At 41.6% G+C, this 19,484-nt stretch overlaps 1 protein-coding gene across 5 annotated transcripts in view; it reads right to left on the bottom strand.

Moving 5' to 3' along the window:
* The window catches only part of LOC139557906 (membrane-associated guanylate kinase, WW and PDZ domain-containing protein 1-like), a 170,713-nt gene that overhangs the window by 18,270 nt on the left and 132,959 nt on the right, over positions 1–19,484 (bottom strand). For 2 of the 5 annotated variants that reach the window (XR_011671489.1, XM_071373235.1), the window contains exons 14-16: positions 12,351–12,436; positions 12,026–12,175; positions 11,410–11,548 (exon numbers count right to left, since the gene is read on the bottom strand). Coding sequence is in view for 4 of the 5 variants with exons in the window: in XM_071373235.1 (XP_071229336.1) it covers positions 11,410–11,548; positions 12,026–12,175; positions 12,351–12,436 (375 nt within the window). In the remaining variant the exon portion in view is untranslated. Of the gene's footprint in view, positions 1–7,341; positions 7,430–11,409; positions 11,549–12,025; positions 12,176–12,350; positions 12,437–19,484 lie in introns of all 5 variants that reach the window. The other 3 variants (XM_071373239.1, XM_071373237.1, XM_071373238.1) reach the window with 3 other exon arrangements.

Here is a 19,484-nt window from a genome sequence, read left to right as displayed (position 1 = left end):
ACAACAGATGCACTTGTGAAACAAAACCATTTCTGTGTTTTGTATTGGAAGACATTGAGTCCTTTGTGTGCTAGCTAGCTAATTGTAGCTAATGTAGCTAACTAGCCAACCAAGGTGCCTAACTAGCTAGCCCACCAGGCAATATTATTAAGCTAGCTAACATTAGTTCACCGTTCGTGTAGTCAAGAGTTTTTTTTAAATGGTGACATGCTAGCTAACAAACTCCTTGCCATGGGGCCGGCCTAACGTTAGCTACCAAGTCTGACGAGTTAAATATCCCTTCCCTGGTGGGCTAACGTTAGCTAGCATAACACCACTCACCACATGAACAAGTACCTGGGTAGCTCACTAAGGACATGTCAATAAAAAGGTCACAACTTTCCTTATGCTAACCTATACTGGTTTTATTTTTACTTGTAAGGAAGGTAACGTGCCTTGTACATGTAACACAGTCACTGATTATCGAGCTAATTTTCATGCGCACCTAGCTGACCACAGATCTTTGACCTAGCCAAAATTGCTTGTTAGCAGCTAGCAATCGCAACTTAACTTATCACACAGCTCCAGCGACGCCTCTCAGTTACAGAGGTCGGAAAACAATTAAATGCGTGCTTATCGGAGTAGTGGTTACAATCCGGTACATAACACAGAACCATCCTTGCTTCTGATCGACGCAGAGACCTAAGGTTAGCTAATTAGCTACAATAGGTAATTTTTTTTTAAATCGAGGAATTTAAAAGTGCTAAGGTAGCTAGCTAGGTAATAAAATAAAAAAATGCTAAACAAGAATGCTGTGTTCAAAAAAACTGGGAACTCGGACTAAGAAAAAGTCTGAAACTCGGAGGTCTAGAGGTCTAACTTTACAACCTGAAGATCACTGACAATATGATTTGACCTCATTTTCTTTTTTAGTTCCCAGTTGTCTTGAAATCAGATGCAGGTACCATCCAGTAAAATAAAAAAAAGTGAATTATTTGCAAATTATTTCAATTTATTCTCAGCTGTGCCTCGCAAGTCCTACACCAACTGTTTTATTTTGTTATCAAAGCTCGAGTTTAGAAATATAATATTGTCTGAAATGTACAATATTGGCAGGCCAGGCATTTAACCAATATGCTGTGATAATGTATTAGGCATACTGTACTGCACAAACCTCATTCCTACAGAACTGTTTTTATTAGGTTAATGTTACATTTTTTAAGTCATGTTTTTTTTTTTGTTATCTGCGCTTGCTCGGGTTGCTTTTTTGACTGCGAAAGTGATCTTGACTCAGAAAAGATTGGTGACAAAACATTAAAAAACCTGGCCAGATAATTTCAAGCCATCAGTCTTTAAGTCAAAGTCGAGCCTTGAGAGTTTTGAGGCTCCAAGTCAAGTCACAAGTTATTTTATTTTCTATCAAGTCGAGTCTCAGGTCATCAAATTTGTGACTCGAGTCAGACTTGAGTCCAAGTCATGTGACTCGAGTCCACAACTCTGATAACTAGATTTTGAAAATGTTTTACTTCACAATTCTAAGCTAGGAAATGTAAGTGTTATTCAAACTAGCCAGCTAGTTAAACACACAAAAAACAATCTAAATCTAAAAACTAAATCTAAAAATCTACATGGTTTGCTAGCTAGCGGATTAGCCTGTTTGTCCCACTGCACGCCACCGTGGATATATTCGGCAGTTAAACATGACAAACTGAACCCAGTATCTATTAATGTATCACTATATAATCTTGTAGTGGAGCAACATATGAGACGTGAGTGACCAACATCTCACTCCAACATGGGAGTGGATTTTCTCTCGCTTTGGCACAAATACGGTCGCCATGTTTTCCAAAGTATCACATGACCAAGATCTGTGCTTTGATTAGAGCATTCTTACAAATAGCCAATCAAGATTTCCCAGATAATAAAAAGTTTATAATTTTCAATGTAAAATAGTCGCAGAAACCATTGCTGGCAATATTGCCTCTCAAACCTGCCAGTATATCAAGGCCTTCACTTACTAGCAGTGTACTAGCAACAATTTTGATAACTAGCTAACCCCTTTAATCTGTGGTAGCTGACTATTAGTGTTAGCAAGTAATGTTAAACACTAGTTAGCTATTATTATTATTAGATAGCAGTGGATAACCAGGGCCGGATTAAAAAACATAGGCCCAGGGTCTTTGTTATCGTCGTGACAATAGCCTATCTAAAAATGAGTTACTAAAACAGTGCTGCTGTTAGCTACAAATTGGCAGTTGTTGAGAAAATATGTTTCTATTGGTTCCACAGACAGATTAGTCTTCTCTTTTCAGCAGTAGACAATTGCTTTCCAAAATCGTACGTTTTTCCTGCGATTGTATTTGAGAAAATCTGCAGAAAAGGTAAACCCCGACAGCCGCAATCAACCGTAGAAATATAATCCATAGACAGCAGTTCCCATTCAAGTCAGGACCGGCATCCATTGCTAGTGTGGAGTCAAATGTCCAGGGGAAAGAGGTTAAAAAACCCTTCTATGGATTATGTCTATGACCACAAAACAGATTAGCTAGCAGTGGATAATGCTGCTCAAACTGCAGCCTTCCCTGCTGTAGGCATGCCGGTAACTGACAAAATAAAGGAAACACTTGAGTAAACAAAGTTATATGTTATGGCGTAACATGCATTTTCCTGGCGTGGTTTAGGTCCACTTGTATAATCTATACAAAGGCGCATTGAAGCAGTTTTGGCAGCTCGTGGTGGCCCAACACCCTTTAAGACACTATGTTGGCACTGGACTATTGATCCTCTGTGGCTACATTATACTCTCTGGTGTATTTTCAACATCGATAGCGGGCTCCTGTGGTTGGATTAAATAAATAAAAAATATATACATTTAAATTAAAAAAATACAAAAATTGCCTCTTGGGCCCTCTACTGGCTAGGGCCCCTGCCTCACACATTTGACCAGTCACATTTATTTATCATGCAGTTTATTTTTTTGATATTTTATTATTTAGTTATCCAATCAAGGCAGGGCCCCCCGGTTACCCACGTGGGCCCCTAACCTCTTCTCCCCCATTCTGACGATTAGCAGAGCAGCAGTGGACAGCAGCAGGCTGTACTCACTGAGAGCAGGCTCTTTAATCGGCTTGTGGTTGCAGTAAAAAAATATATATATATATGATATTTATCACTACATTTATACTACAGTATATACTGTGCATTCGGAAAGTATTCAGACCCTGTGACTTTTTCCACATTTTGTTACTTTTACAGCCTTATTCTAAAATTGATTAAATTATTTTTCTTTCCTCTTCAATCTACACACAAGACCCCATAATGACAAAGCAAAAACAGTTTTTTAGACATTTTATCAAATGTATTAAAAATAAAAAACAGAAATACCTTATATACATAAGTATTCAGACCCTTTGCTATGAGACTCGACATTGAGCTCAGGTGCATCCTGTTTCCATTGATCATCCTTGAGGTGTTTCTACAACTTGATTGGAGTCCACCTGTGGTAAATTCAATTGATTGGACATGATTTGGAAAGGCACACACCTGTCTATAAAAGGTCCTACAGTTGACAGTTCATGTCAGAGCAAAAACCAAGCCATGAGGTCGAAGGAATTGTCCGTAGAGCTCCGAGACAGGATTGTGTCGAGGCACAGATCTGGGGAAGGGTATTAAAACCTTTCTGCAGCATTGAAGGTCCCCAAGAACACAGTGGCCTCCATCATTCTTATATGGAAGAAGTTTGGAACCACCAAGACTCATCCTAGAGCTGGCCGCCCGGCCAAACTGAGCAATCCGGGGAGAAGGGCCTTGGTCAGGGAGGTGACCAAGAATCTGATGTTCACTCTGTCAGTGCTCCTTCTAGAAGGACAACCATCTCTGCAGCACTCCACCAATCATGTCTTTATGGTAGAGTGGCCAGATGGAAGCCTAAAGGACTGTCAGACCATAAGAAACAAGATTCTCTGGTCTGATGAAACCAAGATTGAACTCTTTGGCCAAGCGTCACGTCTGGGGAAAAAAACTGGCACCATCCCTACGGTGAAGCATGGTGGTGGCAGCATCATGCTGTGGGGATGTTTTTCAGCGGAAGGGACTGAGAGACTATTCAGGATTGAGAGAAAGATGAACAGAGCAAAGTACAGAGAGATCCTTGATGAAAACCTGCTCCAAAGCGCTCAGGACCTCAGACTGGGGCAAAGCACACATCCAAGACAATGCAGGAGTGGTTTCGAGACAAGTCTCTGAATGTCCTTGAGTGGCCCAGCTAGATTCCGGACTTGAACCCGATAAAATATCTTTGGAGAAAAAAGCTGTGAAGCAACGCTACCCATCCAACCTGGCAGAGCTTGAGAGGATCTGCAGAGATGAATGGAAGAAACTCCCCAAATACAGGTGTGCCAAGCTTGTAGCGTCATACCCAAGAAGACTCGAGGCTGTAATCTCTGCCAAAGGTGCTTCAACAAAGTACTGAGTAAAGGGTCTGAATACTATGTAAATGCAATATTTCAGTTTCATACATTTTTAAAAAATGTATAAAAACCTGTTTTTGCTTTCTCAGTATGGGGTATTGTGTGTAGATTGACGAGGGGAAAAAACAATTTAATCCATTGTAGAATAAGGCTGTAACGTAACAAAATGTGGAAAAAGTCAAGGGGTCTGAATACTTTCCGAATGCACTGTATTTCTTTAATCTTTTTTATTTATTTTTGTGGTATGTGCTAGAAACACTATGTTTATATAGGTATGATCTAGAAACAAGTACAGTACCAGTCAAAAGTTTGGACACACCTACTCACTCAAGGGTTTTTCTTTATTTTTACTGTTTTCTACATTGAATAATGATAGTGAAGACATCAAAACTATGAAATAACACATATGGAATCATGTAGTAACCATAAGAGTGTTAAACAAATCAAAATATATTTTATATTTGAGATTCTTCAAAGTCGCCACCCTTTGCCTTGATGACAGCTTTGCATTCTCTCAACCAGCTTCACCTGGAATGCTTTTCCAACAGTCTGGTAAGTTCCCACATATGCTGAGCACTTGTTGGTTGTTTTTCCTTCACTCTGCGGTCCAACTCATCCCAAACCATCCCAATTGGGTTGAGGTTGGGTGATTGTGGAGGCCAGGTCATCTGATGCAGCACTCCACCACTCTCCTTCTTGGTCAAATAGCCCTTACACAGCCTGGAGGTGTGTTGGGTCATTGTCCTGTTGAACAACAAATGATAGTCCCACTAAGAGCAAACCAGATGGGATGGCGTATCGCTACAGAATTCAGTGGTTGCCATGCTGGTATGCCTTGAATTCTAAATAAATCACTGGCAGTGTCACCAGCAAACCAACCCCACACCATCACACCTCCTCCTCCATGCTTCACGGTGGGAATCACACATGCGGAGATCATCCGTTCACCTACTCTGCATCTCACAAAGACACGGCGGTTATAAACCAAATATTGCAAATCTCAAAAAGGACAGATTTCCACCGGTCTAATGTCCATTGCTTGTGTTTCTTGGCCCAAGCAAGTCTTCTTCATATTGGCGTCCTTCAGCAGTGTTTTTTTGCAGCAATTCGACCATGAAGGCCTGATTCACGGAGTCTCCTCTGAACAGGTGATGTTGAGATGTGTCTGTTACTTGAACTCTGTGAAGCATTTATTAGGTGCAGTTAACTCTAATGAACGTATCCTCTATAGCAGAGGTAACTCTGGGTCTTCCTTTCCTGTGGCGGACCTCACGAGAGCCACTGACTGACCTTCATGTTTTAAACTAATGATGGACTGTTGTTTCTCTTTGCTTATTTGAGCTGTTCTTGCCATAATATGGACTTGGTCTTATACAAAATAGGGCTATCTTCTGTATTCCACCCCTACCTTGTCACAACACAACTGATTGGCTCAAACGCATTAAGAAGGAAAGAAATTCCACAAATACATTTTTAACAAGGCACATTTGTTAATTGAAATGCATTCCAGGTGACTACCTCATGAAGCTGGTTGATAGAATGCCAAGAGTGTGCAAAGCTGTCATCAAGGCAAAGGGTAGTGTCACGCCCTGACCGTAGAGATCTTTTTATTCTCTATGTTTGGTTGGTCAGGGTGTGACTCAGGTGGGAAACTCTATGTTCTGTGTTTCTATGTTTTGGCCGGGTATGGTTCTCAATCAGGGACAGCTGTCTATCGTTGTCTCTGATTGGGGATATCATACTTAGGCAGCCTTTTTTCCTTTTGTATTTTGTGGGTAGTTGTCTTTGTTAGTGGCCTGTATAGCCCTAGTAAGCTTCACGTTCGTTTTTGTTGTTTCTTGTTTTGTTGGCGACATTTATAACAAAGAAAAATGTACGCTCACCACGCTGCACCTTGGTCCGGTCATTTCCACGACGACGGCGATCGTGACAGGTAGCTACTTTGAATAATCTCAAATATAAAATATATTTTGATTTGTTTAACACTTTTTTTGTTACTACATGATTCCATATGTGTTATTTCACAGTTTTGATGTCTTCACTATTATTCTACAATTTAGAAAATAGTAAAAAATTAAGAAAAACCCTTGAATGTGTACAAAATATTTGACTGTTACTGTATGTTTCATTTAATTTAATCTCTTTGATTCAACAAGCCTAATCTGTGTTCTGAGTAAAGTAAATCACTCACTGAGATAAACATGGCTGATGTTTGTACTGAAATAGCTACATTAATAAGGACAGATGCAGGCTGAAGAAGTAGGCCTGTTATTGAATTATATTTATATACAGGCGTAGCATGTAAAAAAAAAAAAGACACCATTTATAAGGGGGTCATTCATGCTGATGATACATTATAGCTGCAGGCTTTAAGAATTGAAATGGCACTTTTTACTGTTGGATTACATGCCACCAGGAGTGACACATAAATATCTCCATTCTATAGCGTGGACTCACTGCATGCAAATAAACCTGGACATATGAGACGCCTCTTGTTCACGTAACTCAGGGCATCAGGTACACATACTAGAATGGATAAAAGGGTCTGTAAATGGCATATGTCAATGTGAAGACCTCTAGAACACAAAGGGATGTATAATTAAGAGTTCTAGAACACAAAGGGATGTAGAAATAAGAGTTCTAGAATACAAAGGGATGTAGAAATAAGAGTTCTAGAATACAAAGGGATGTAGAAATAAGAGTTCGAGAACACAAAGGGATGTAGAAATAAGAGTTCTAGAACACAAAGGGATGTAGAATTAAGAGTTCTAGAACACAAAGGGACGTAGAAATAAGAGTTCTAGAACACAAAGGGATGGATGGATGAAGAGAACCAAAGGAACGTAGAGAATAAACCAAAGAGAATGAAAGACTAACAGGAAGGGATACCAACCGCGTATTCTCTGTTCTGCCGACGACATAGAAACAAGGCTCTCCCTGCTTAGAGTTGGTCATACACAGAGACAGGCTGGAGAGCTCCACTGAGAGGGAGGAGGAAAGAGAAGGAAAAGTAGATGGAGAGAAGGAAAAAGAGAGAAAGGTAAGGGAGAAATAGAAGGAAAGACCACAAGTTGGGTCAGGAGAAAGACAAATAGAGAAAGAAGAAAACCAAAGTGGTCAAAGTCAAGACAGGAAGTTAGACTCTTAGCAGTGAGAAAGACAGGAAGTTAGACTCTTAGCAGTGAGAAAGAAGACACCGGTTAGAGGAAATAAATGAAAGAAGTGACCCTTTTGAATAGGTCAGTACAGCCTTGTTCACACTTCAGGCCTTAATGCTCAAATCAGTTTTGGAATACTGACTGTCCAAACAACAAGTTACAAGTGACCAAATCAGATTTGTGTGTGTTCATTTTGCATGGACTGGTGCCGCGGGTGGGTGGAGGCCAATGGATTGCCCTAAAATGCGCAAACTCCGCTCACCCGGTGGACCGGGCCATACAAAACAAACTCCACCACTCAGAAGTTACGAAGGTGGTTTGATATGTTCCTTGAAATATCCGATTCCATGTGCTTTTTGGCTGTTTAGACTGCAGGAAAAATAACAGATTGTAATCGGTTATGCAAAATGCACATAGGATCTGATATTTCAAGCAACAAATCAAACCACATTCGTAGGTGGTGTGAAGTCAGATACAAATCTGATTCCTGGCCTTGCGACTTGTCTGAACGGTCAAATCGGATTTATTTGACCTCAAGTGGTTTTTAGGCTGTTATTTGGCACATCTTCTTGCTTGCTAGCTAGCTTCAAACTGCCAATATGAACAAGGCTTACCAATCAATAAGAAACGGATCAATTATACATATCCTTCCTTCCCTCTCTGTCTCTTACCATAGTCTGTGAACGTATCCTTCCTCCCTACCCTGTCTCTTACCATAGTCTGGAATGTATCCTTCCTCCCTACCCTGTCTCTTACCATAGTCTGGGATGTATCCTTTCTCCCTACCCTGTCTCTTACCATAGTCTGGGACGTATCCTTCCTCCCTACCCTGTCTCTTACCATAGTCTGGGACATATCCTTCCTAACTACCCTGTCTCTTACCATAGTCTGGGATGTATCCTTCCTCCCTACCCTGTCTCTTACCATAGTCTGGGACATATCCTTCCTCCCTACCCTGTCTCTTACCATAGTCTGGGACGTATCCTTCCTCCCTACCCTGTCTCTTACCATAGTCTGTGAACGTATCCTTCCTCCCTACCCTGTCTCTTACCATAGTCTAGGACATATCCTTCCTCCCTACCCTGTCTCTTACCATAGTCTGTGAACGTATCCTTCCTCCCTACCCTGTCTCTTACCATAGTCTGGAACGTATCCTTCCTCCCTACCCTGTCTCTTACCATAGTCTGGAACGTATCCTTCCTCCCTAACCTGTCTCTTACCATAGTCTGTAATGTATCCTTCCTCCCCGTCTCTTACCATAGTCTGGAACGTATCCTTCCTCCCGTCCCTGTCTCTTACCATAGTCTGGGACGTATCCTTCCTCCCTACCCTGTCTCTTACCATAGTCTGGGACATATCCTTCCTCCCTTCACTGTCTCTTACCATAGTCTGGGACGTATCCTTCCTCCCTACCCTGTCTCTTACCATAGTCTGGGACATATCCTTCCTTCCCTCCCTGTCTCTTACCATAGTCTGGGACGTATCCTCCCTACCCTGTCTCTTACCATAGTCTGGAATGTATCCTTCCTCCCTACCCTGTCTCTTACCATAGTCTGGGACGTATCCTCCCTACCCTGTCTCTTACCATAGTCTGGGACATATCCTCCCCTACCTGTCTCTTACCATAGTCTGGGACGTTTCCTCCCTTCCCTGTCTCTTACCATAGTCTGGGACGTATCCCCCCCTCCCTGTCTCTTACCATAGTCTGGGATGTATCCTCCCCTCCCTGTCTCTTACCATAGTCTGGGACGTATCCTCCCTACCCTGTCTCTTACCATAATCTGGGACGTATCCTCCCCTCCCTGTCTCTCACCATAGTCTGGGACGTATCCTCCCTACCCTGTCTCTTACCATAGTCTGGGACGTATCCTCCCTTGCCTGTCTCTTACCATAGTCTGGGACGTATTCTCCCTTCCCTGTCTCTTACCATAGTCTGGGACGTATCCCCCCTCCCTGTCTCTTACCATAGTCTGGGACGTATCCTCCCTTCCCTGTCTCTCACCATAGTCTGGGACGTATCCTCCCTACCCTGTCTCTTACCATAGTCTGGGACGTATCCTCCCTTCCCTGTCTCTTATCATAGTCTGGGACGTATCCCCCATCCCTGTTTCTTACCAAAGTCTGGGACGTATCCTCCCCTCCCTGTCTCTTCCCATAGTCTGGGACTTATCCTCCCTTCCCTGTCTCTTACCAGTCTGGGACGTATCCTCCCCTCCCTGTCTCTCACCATAGTATGGGACGTATCCTCCCTTCCCTCCCTGTCTCTCACCATAGTCTGGGACGTATCCTCCCCTCCCTGTATCTTACCATAGTCTGGGACGTATCCTCCCTTCCGTGTCTCTCACCATAGTCTGGGACGTATCCTCCCTTCCCTGTCTCTTACCATAGTCTGGGACGTATCCTCCCCTCCCTGTCTCTTACCATAGTCTGGGACGTATCCTTCCTCCCTACCCTGTCTCTTACCATAGTCTGGGACATATCCTTCCTCCCTTCACTGTCTCTTACCATAGTCTGTGAACGTATCCTTCCTCCCTACCCTGTCTCTTACCATAGTCTGTGAACGTATCCTTCCTCCCTACCCTGTCTCTTACCATAGTCTGGGACATATCCCACCTCCCTACCCTGTCTCTTACCATAGTCTGGGACGTATCCTTCCTCCCCTCCCTGTCTCTTACCATAGTCTGGGACGTATCCTCCCTACCCTGTCTCTTACCATAGTCTGGAATGTATCCTTCCTCCCTACCCTGTCTCTTACCATAGTCTGTGAACGTATCCTTCCTCCCTACCCTGTCTCTTACCATAGTCTGGGACGTATCCTTCCTCCCTACCCTGTCTCTTACCATAGTCTGGGACGTATCCTTCCTCCCTACCCTGTCTCTTACCATAGTCTGTGAACGTATCCTTCCTCCCTACCCTGTCTCTTACCATAGTCTGTGAACGTATCCTTCCTCCCTACCCTGTCTCTTACCATAGTCTGGGACGTATCCTTCCTCCCTACCCTGTCTCTTACCATAGTCTGGAACGTATCCTTCCTCCCTACCCTGTCTCTTACCATAGTCTGGGACGTATCCTTCCTCCCTACCCTGTCTCTTACCATAGTCTGTGAACGTATCCTTCCTCCCTACCCTGTCTCTTACCATAGTCTGGGACATATCCTTCCTCCCTACCCTGTCTCTTACCATAGTCTGTGAACGTATCCTTCCTCCCTACCCTGTCTCTTACCATAGTCTGGGACGTATCCTTCCTCCCTACCCTGTCTCTTACCATAGTCTGTGAACGTATCCTTCCTCCCTACCCTGTCTCTTACCATAGTCTGGGACATATCCTTCCTCCCTACCCTGTCTCTTACCATAGTCTGTGAACGTATCCTTCCTCCCTACCCTGTCTCTTACCATAGTCTGGGACGTATCCTTCCTCCCTACCCTGTCTCTTACCATAGTCTGGGACGTATCCTTCCTCCCTACCCTGTCTCTTACCATAGTCTGGAATGTATCCTTCCTCCCTACCCTGTCTCTTACCATAGTCTGGAATGTATCCTTCCTCCCTACCCTGTCTCTTACCATAGTCTGGAATGTATCCTTCCTTCCTACCTTGTCTCTTACCATAGTCTGGAACGTATCCTTCCTCCCCGTCTCTTACCATAGTCTGGAACGTATCCTTCCTCCCGTCCCTGTCTCTTACCATAGTCTGGGACGTATCCTTCCTCCCTACCCTGTCTCTTACCATAGTCTGGGACGTATCCTCCCTCCCTTCCCTGTCTCTTACCATAGTCTGGGACGTATCCTCCCTACCCTGTCTCTTACCATAGTCTGGGACGTATCCGTTTCCTTTCTTCAGTACCAGGTGTATACGATGTCCTCCTCTTCTTATCTGCTCTACGGCCTGGCTGTGGGTCATTCCTGTTGTATTGTCACCATTTATCTCCACCAGCTGGTCGCTCACCTACACAGCAAGAATACAATACAGGTTACACAACAACACTACAGCCTGGCTGTGGGTTACTGATTCAGAGGGGTTGGGTTAAAAGTGGAAGACACATTTCATTTGAAGGCATTCAGTTGTACTACTGACTAGGTATTCCCCTTTCCCTATTGTCTGTTATACTGTCACCATTTAACTCCACCAGCTGTTCACTCAGCTACTCACACACAGCTGTCTGTCACCATCTGTCTGTCTCACCTGTATCTTGTGGCTGCGCGAGGCAGACCCAGTCCCAACACACTCAGCTGCCTGTCTCACCTGTATCTTGTGGCTGCGCGAGGCAGACCCAGTCCCAACACACTCAGCTGGCTGTCTCACCTGTATCTTGTGGCTGCGCGAGGCAGACCCAGTCCCAACACACTCAGCTGTCTGTCTCACCTGTATCTTGTGGCTGCGCGAGGCAGACCCAGTGCCAACACACTCAGCTGCCTGTCTCACCTGTATCTTGTGGCTGTGTGAGGCTGGTCCTCCCTCCATCAGTCCCAGGACATACAGGCCCATGTTGTACTCACTGCCCCCCCGCAGACTGAAGCCAAAACCTGTAGGACCTCTCTCTAGGTCTACACTATAGTAACGCTGGTCCTGCTGCTGGAAGGAGAGGAAGAGAGAGAGAGAGACAGAGAGAGAGAGAGAGAGTTACAGGACAGAAAGATGTCACAATCGCTCCGGGATCGACAGGGAAATGATAAAGACAACAACGTATTAGAGAGGAAATTATCTGAAATGATGTATCATGTATATGGTTAAATCAAAATGTCCATACAAGCCTCACCTTGGGCCTCCCTCTGTGGCCTTTTCTTGTCCTGCCACCAGCGTCTAACTCTGGGCCTTCTGACACACTAGAGGAGTCTAAAGGGAGACAGAAATAGCTAAGAAAGTTAAGAGATGATAGAGCTTATAGTAGAAAATAATTGGGTGGGGAGTAATCTCTAGTGGACAGATATCTGTGCGTAAACCGTAGAAGCAGTCGGGAAGGTTTCTTTTTGTCAGGGTGGAGACTTCGCAAACCGGAACTCTCAATTTCGAACACCGTATAGACCCAGAATTTAATCAAGCCGATTTCCAAATTACGCAACATTTTTTTGGTTCTGGGTTAACCCGAGATTAGGTGGGAAGTCTATGGTTCTGTTTCCCTAACGGAGGAGCAGTACACCCTCTATTGGAATTGCTATGGTGTGAAGTGAGTAACAGATTTGAGCTAACTGGGGTTGTGTTGTGCGTGTGAGCATGGATACGTGTACAAGCAGGTGTGTGTCTGTTAGTGTAACTAACTCAAATCAAATCACATTTTATTCGTCACATGTTTCGTAAACAAAAGGTGTAGACTATCAGTGAAATGATTAGTTACAGGTCGTTCCCAACAATACAGAGAGAAAGACAATAGAGAAATAATAGAAAAGTAAAACACGTCATAATAAATATGATAACATGGCTGTATACACAGAGTACCAGTACTGAGTCAATGATAACATGGTTATATACACAGAGTACCAGTACTGAGTCAATGATAACATGGTTATATACACAGAGTACCAGTACAGAGTTAATGATAACATGGTACTATACACAGAGTACCAGTACTGAGTCAATGATAACATGGCTATATACACAGAGTACCAGTACTGAGTCAATGATAACATGGTTATATACACAGAGTACCAGTACTGAGTCAATGATAACATGGTTATATACACAGAGTACCAGTACAGAGTCAATGATAACATGGCTATATACACAGAGTACCAGTACTGAGTCAATGATAACATGGTACTATACACAGAGTACCAGTACTGAGTTAATGATAACATGGCTATATACACAGAGTACCAGTACTGAGTCAATGATAACATGGCTGTATACACAGAGTACCAGTACTGAGTTAATGATAACATGGATATATACACAGAGTACCAGTACTGCGTTAATGATAACATGGCTATATACACAGAGTACCAGTACTGAGTCAATGATAACATGGCTGTATACACAGAGTACCAGTACTGAGTTAATGATAACATGGCTATATACACAGAGTACCAGTACTGAGTTAATGATAACATGGCTGTATACACAGAGTACCAGTACTGAGTTAATGATAACATGGATATATACACAGAGTACCAGTACTGAGTCAATGATAACATGGCTGTATACACAGAGTACCAGTACTGAGTTAATGATAACATGGTACTATACACAGAGTACCAGTACTGAGTTAATGATAACATGGTACTATACACAGAGTATCAGTACTGAGTCAATGATAACATGGCTGTATACACAGAGTACCAGTACTGAGTCAATGATAACATGGCTGTATACACAGAGTACCAGTACTGAGTTAATGATAACATGGCTATATACACAGAGTACCAGTACTGAGTCAATGATAACATGGCTATATACACAGAGTACCAGTACTGAGTCAATGATAACATGGCTATATACACAGAGTACCAGTACTGAGTCAATGATAACATGGCTATATACACAGAGTACCAGTACTGAGTCAATGATAACATGGCTATATACACAGAGTACCAGTACTGAGTCAATGATAACATGGCTATATACACAGAGTACCAGTACTGAGTCAATGATAACATGGCTATATACACAGAGTACCAGTACTGAGTCAATTATAACATGGCTGTATACACAGAGTACCAGTACTGAGTTAATGATAACATGGCTATATACACAGAGTACCAGTACTGAGTCAATGATAACATGGCTGTATACACAGAGTACCAGTACTGAGTTAATGATAACATGGATATATACACAGAGTACCAGTACTGAGTTAATGATAACATGGCTATATACACAGAGTACCAGTACTGAGTCAATGATACCATGGCTATATACACAGAGTACCAGTACTGAGTCAATGATAACATGGCTGTATACACAGAGTACCAGTACTGAGTTAATGATAACATGGCTATATACACAGAGTACCAGTACTGAGTCAATGATAACATGGCTGTATACACAGAGTACCAGTACCTAGTTAATGATAACATGGATATATACACAGAGTACCAGTACTGCGTTAATGATAACATGGCTATATACACAGAGTACCAGTACTGAGTCAATGATACCATGGCTATATACACAGAGTACCAGTACTGAGTCAAATATAACATGGCTGTATACACAGAGTACCAGTACTGAGTTAATGATAACATGGCTATATACACAGAGTACCAGTACTGAGTCAATGATAACATGGCTGTATACACAGAGTACCAGTACTGAGTTAATGATAACATGGATATATACACAGAGTACCAGTACTGAGTCAATGATAACATGGCTGTATACACAGAGTACCAGTACTGAGTTAATGATAACATGGCTATATACACAGAGTACCAGTACTGAGTTAATGATAACATGGCTGTATACACAGAGTACCAGTACTGAGTTAATGATAACATGGCTGTATACGCAGAGTACCAGTACTGAGTTAATGATAACATGGATATATACACAGAGTACCAGTACTGAGTCAATGATAACATGGCTATATAAACAGAGTACCAGTACTGAGTCAATTATAACATGGCTGTATACACAGAGTACCAGTACTGAGTTAATGATAACATGGCTATATACACAGAGTACCAGTACTGAGTCAATGATAACATGGCTGTATACACAGAGTACCAGTACTGAGTTAATGATAACATGGATATATACACAGAGTACCAGTACTGAGTTAATGATAACATGGCTATATACACAGAGTACCAGTACTGAGTCAATGATACCATGGCTATATACACAGAGTACCAGTACTGAGTCAATGATAACATGGCTGTATACACAGAGTACCAGTACTGAGTTAATGATAACATGGCTATATACACAGAGTACCAGTACTGAGTCAATGATAACATGGCTGTATACACAGAGTACCAGTACTGAGTTAATGATAACATGGATATATACACAGAGTACCAGTACTGCGTTAATGATAACATGGCTATATACACAGAGTACCAGTACTGAGTCAATGATACCATGGCTATATACACAGAGTACCAGTACTGAGTCAAATATAACATGGCTGTATACACAGAGTACCAGTACTGAGTTAATGATAACATGGCTATATACACAGAGTACCAGTACTGAGTCAATGATAACATGGCTGTATACACAGAGTACCAGTACTGAGTTAATGATAACATGGATATATACACAGAGTACCAGTACTGAGTCAATGATAACATGGCTGTATACACAGAGTACCAGTACTGAGTTAATGATAACATGGCTATATACACAGAGTACCAGTACTGAGTTAATGATAACATGGCTGTATACACAGAGTACCAGTACTGAGTTAATGATAACATGGCTGTATACGCAGAGTACCAGTACTGAGTTAATGATAACATGGATATATACACAGAGTACCAGTACTGAGTCAATGATAACATGGCTATATAAACAGAGTACCAGTACTGAGTCAATTATAACATGGCTGTATACACAGAGTACCAGTACTGAGTTAATGATAACATGGCTATATACACAGAGTACCAGTACTGAGTCAATGATAACATGGCTGTATACACAGAGTACCAGTACTGAGTTAATGATAACATGGATATATACACAGAGTACCAGTACTGAGTTAATGATAACATGGCTATATACACAGAGTACCAGTACTGAGTCAATGATACCATGGCTATATACACAGAGTACCAGTACTGAGTCAATGATAACATGGCTGTATACACAGAGTACCAGTACTGAGTTAATGATAACATGGCTATATACACAGAGTACCAGTACTGAGTCAATGATAACATGGCTGTATACACAGAGTACCAGTACTGAGTTAATGATAACATGGATATATACACAGAGTACCAGTACTGCGTTAATGATAACATGGCTATATACACAGAGTACCAGTACTGAGTCAATGATACCATGGCTATATACACAGAGTACCAGTACTGAGTCAAATATAACATGGCTGTATACACAGAGTACCAGTACTGAGTTAATGATAACATGGCTATATACACAGAGTACCAGTACTGAGTCAATGATAACATGGCTGTATACACAGAGTACCAGTACTGAGTTAATGATAACATGGATATATACACAGAGTACCAGTACTGAGTCAATGATAACATGGCTGTATACACAGAGTACCAGTACTGAGTTAATGATAACATGGCTATATACACAGAGTACCAGTACTGAGTTAATGATAACATGGCTGTATACACAGAGTACCAGTACTGAGTTAATGATAACATGGATATATACACAGAGTACCAGTACTGAGTCAATGATAACATGGCTGTATACACAGAGTACCAGTACTGAGTTAATGATAACATGGTACTATACACAGAGTACCAGTACTGAGTTAATGATAACATGGTACTATACACAGAGTACCAGTACTGAGTCAATGATAACATGGCTGTATACACAGAGTACCAGTACTGAGTCAATGATAACATGGCTGTATACACAGAGTACCAGTACTGAGTTAATGATAACATGGCTATATACACAGAGTACCAGTACTGAGTCAATGATAACATGGCTGTATACACAGAGTACCAGTACTGAGTTAATGATAACATGGATATATACACAGAGTACCAGTACTGAGTCAATGATAACATGGCTGTATACACAGAGTACCAGTACTGAGTTAATGATAACATGGCTATATACACAGAGTACCAGTACTGAGTTAATGATAACATGGCTGTATACACAGAGTACCAGTACTGAGTTAATGATAACATGGCTGTATACGCAGAGTACCAGTACTGAGTTAATGATAACATGGATATATACACAGAGTACCAGTACTGAGTCAATGATAACATGGCTATATAAACAGAGTACCAGTACTGAGTCAATTATAACATGGCTGTATACACAGAGTACCACTACTGAGTTAATGATAACATGGCTATATACACAGAGTACCAGTACTGAGTCAATGATAACATGGCTGTATACACAGAGTACCAGTACCTAGTTAATGATAACATGGATATATACACAGAGTACCAGTACTGCGTTAATGATAACATGGCTATATACACAGAGTACCAGTACTGAGTCAATGATACCATGGCTATATACACAGAGTACCAGTACTGAGTCAAATATAACATGGCTGTATACACAGAGTACCAGTACTGAGTTAATGATAACATGGCTATATACACAGAGTACCAGTACTGAGTCAATGATAACATGGCTGTATACACAGAGTACCAGTACTGAGTTAATGATAACATGGATATATACACAGAGTACCAGTACTGAGTCAATGATAACATGGCTGTATACACAGAGTACCAGTACTGAGTTAATGATAACATGGATATATACACAGAGTACCAGTACTGAGTCAATTATAACATGGCTGTATACACAGAGTACCAGTACTGAGTTAATGATAACATGGCTGTATACGCAGAGTACCAGTACTGAGTTAATGATAACATGGATATATACACAGAGTACCAGTACTGAGTCAATGATAACATGGCTATATAAACAGAGTACCAGTACTGAGTCAATTATAACATGGCTGTATACACAGAGTACCAGTACTGAGTTAATGATAACATGGATATATACACAGAGTACCAGTACTGAGTTAATGATAACATGGCTATATACACAGAGTACCAGTACTGAGTCAATGATACCATGGCTATATACACAGAGTACCAGTACTGAGTCAATGATAACATGGCTGTATACACAGAGTACCAGTACTGAGTTAATGATAACATGGCTATATACACAGAGTACCAGTACTGAGTCAATGATAACATGGCTGTATACACAGAGTACCAGTACTGAGTTAATGATAACATGGATATATACACAGAGTACCAGTACTGCGTTAATGATAACATGGCTATATACACAGAGTACCAGTACTGAGTCAATGATACCATGGCTATATACACAGAGTACCAGTACTGAGTCAAATATAACATGGCTGTATACACAGAGTACCAGTACTGAGTTAATGATAACATGGCTATATACACAGAGTACCAGTACTGAGTCAATGATAACATGGCTGTATACACAGAGTACCAGTACTGAGTTAATGATAACATGGATATATACACAGAGTACCAGTACTGAGTCAATGATAACATGGCTGTATACACAGAGTACCAGTACTGAGTTAATGATAACATGGCTATATACACAGAGTACCAGTACTGAGTTAATGATAACATGGCTGTATACACAGAGTACCAGTACTGAGTTAATGATAACATGGATATATACACAGAGTACCAGTACTGAGTCAATGATAACATGGCTGTATACACAGAGTACCAGTACTGAGTTAATGATAACATGGTACTATACACAGAGTACCAGTACTGAGTTAATGATAACATGGTACTATACACAGAGTACCAGTACTGAGTCAATGATAACATGGCTGTATACACAGAGTACCAGTACTGAGTCAATGATAACATGGCTGTATACACAGAGTACCAGTACTGAGTTAATGATAACATGGCTATATACACAGAGTACCAGTACTGAGTCAATGATAACATGGCTGTATACACAGAGTACCAGTACTGAGTTAATGATAACATGGCTATATACACAGAGTACCAGTACTGAGTATGATAACATGGCTATATACACAGAGTACCAGTACTGAGTTAATGATAACATGGCTGTATACACAGAGTACCAGTACTGAGTTAATGATAACATGGCTATATACACAGAGTACCAGTACTGAGTCAATGATAACATGGCTGTATACACAGAGTACCAGTACTGAGTTAATGATAACATGGCTACTATACACAGAGTACCAGTACTGAGTTAATGATAACAT

Source organism: Salvelinus alpinus, chromosome 28 (genome assembly GCF_045679555.1).
Source record: "Salvelinus alpinus chromosome 28, SLU_Salpinus.1, whole genome shotgun sequence".
NCBI classification, from domain to species: domain Eukaryota; kingdom Metazoa; phylum Chordata; class Actinopteri; order Salmoniformes; family Salmonidae; genus Salvelinus; species Salvelinus alpinus.
This window is presented reverse-complemented; position numbering and strand designations above follow the sequence as displayed.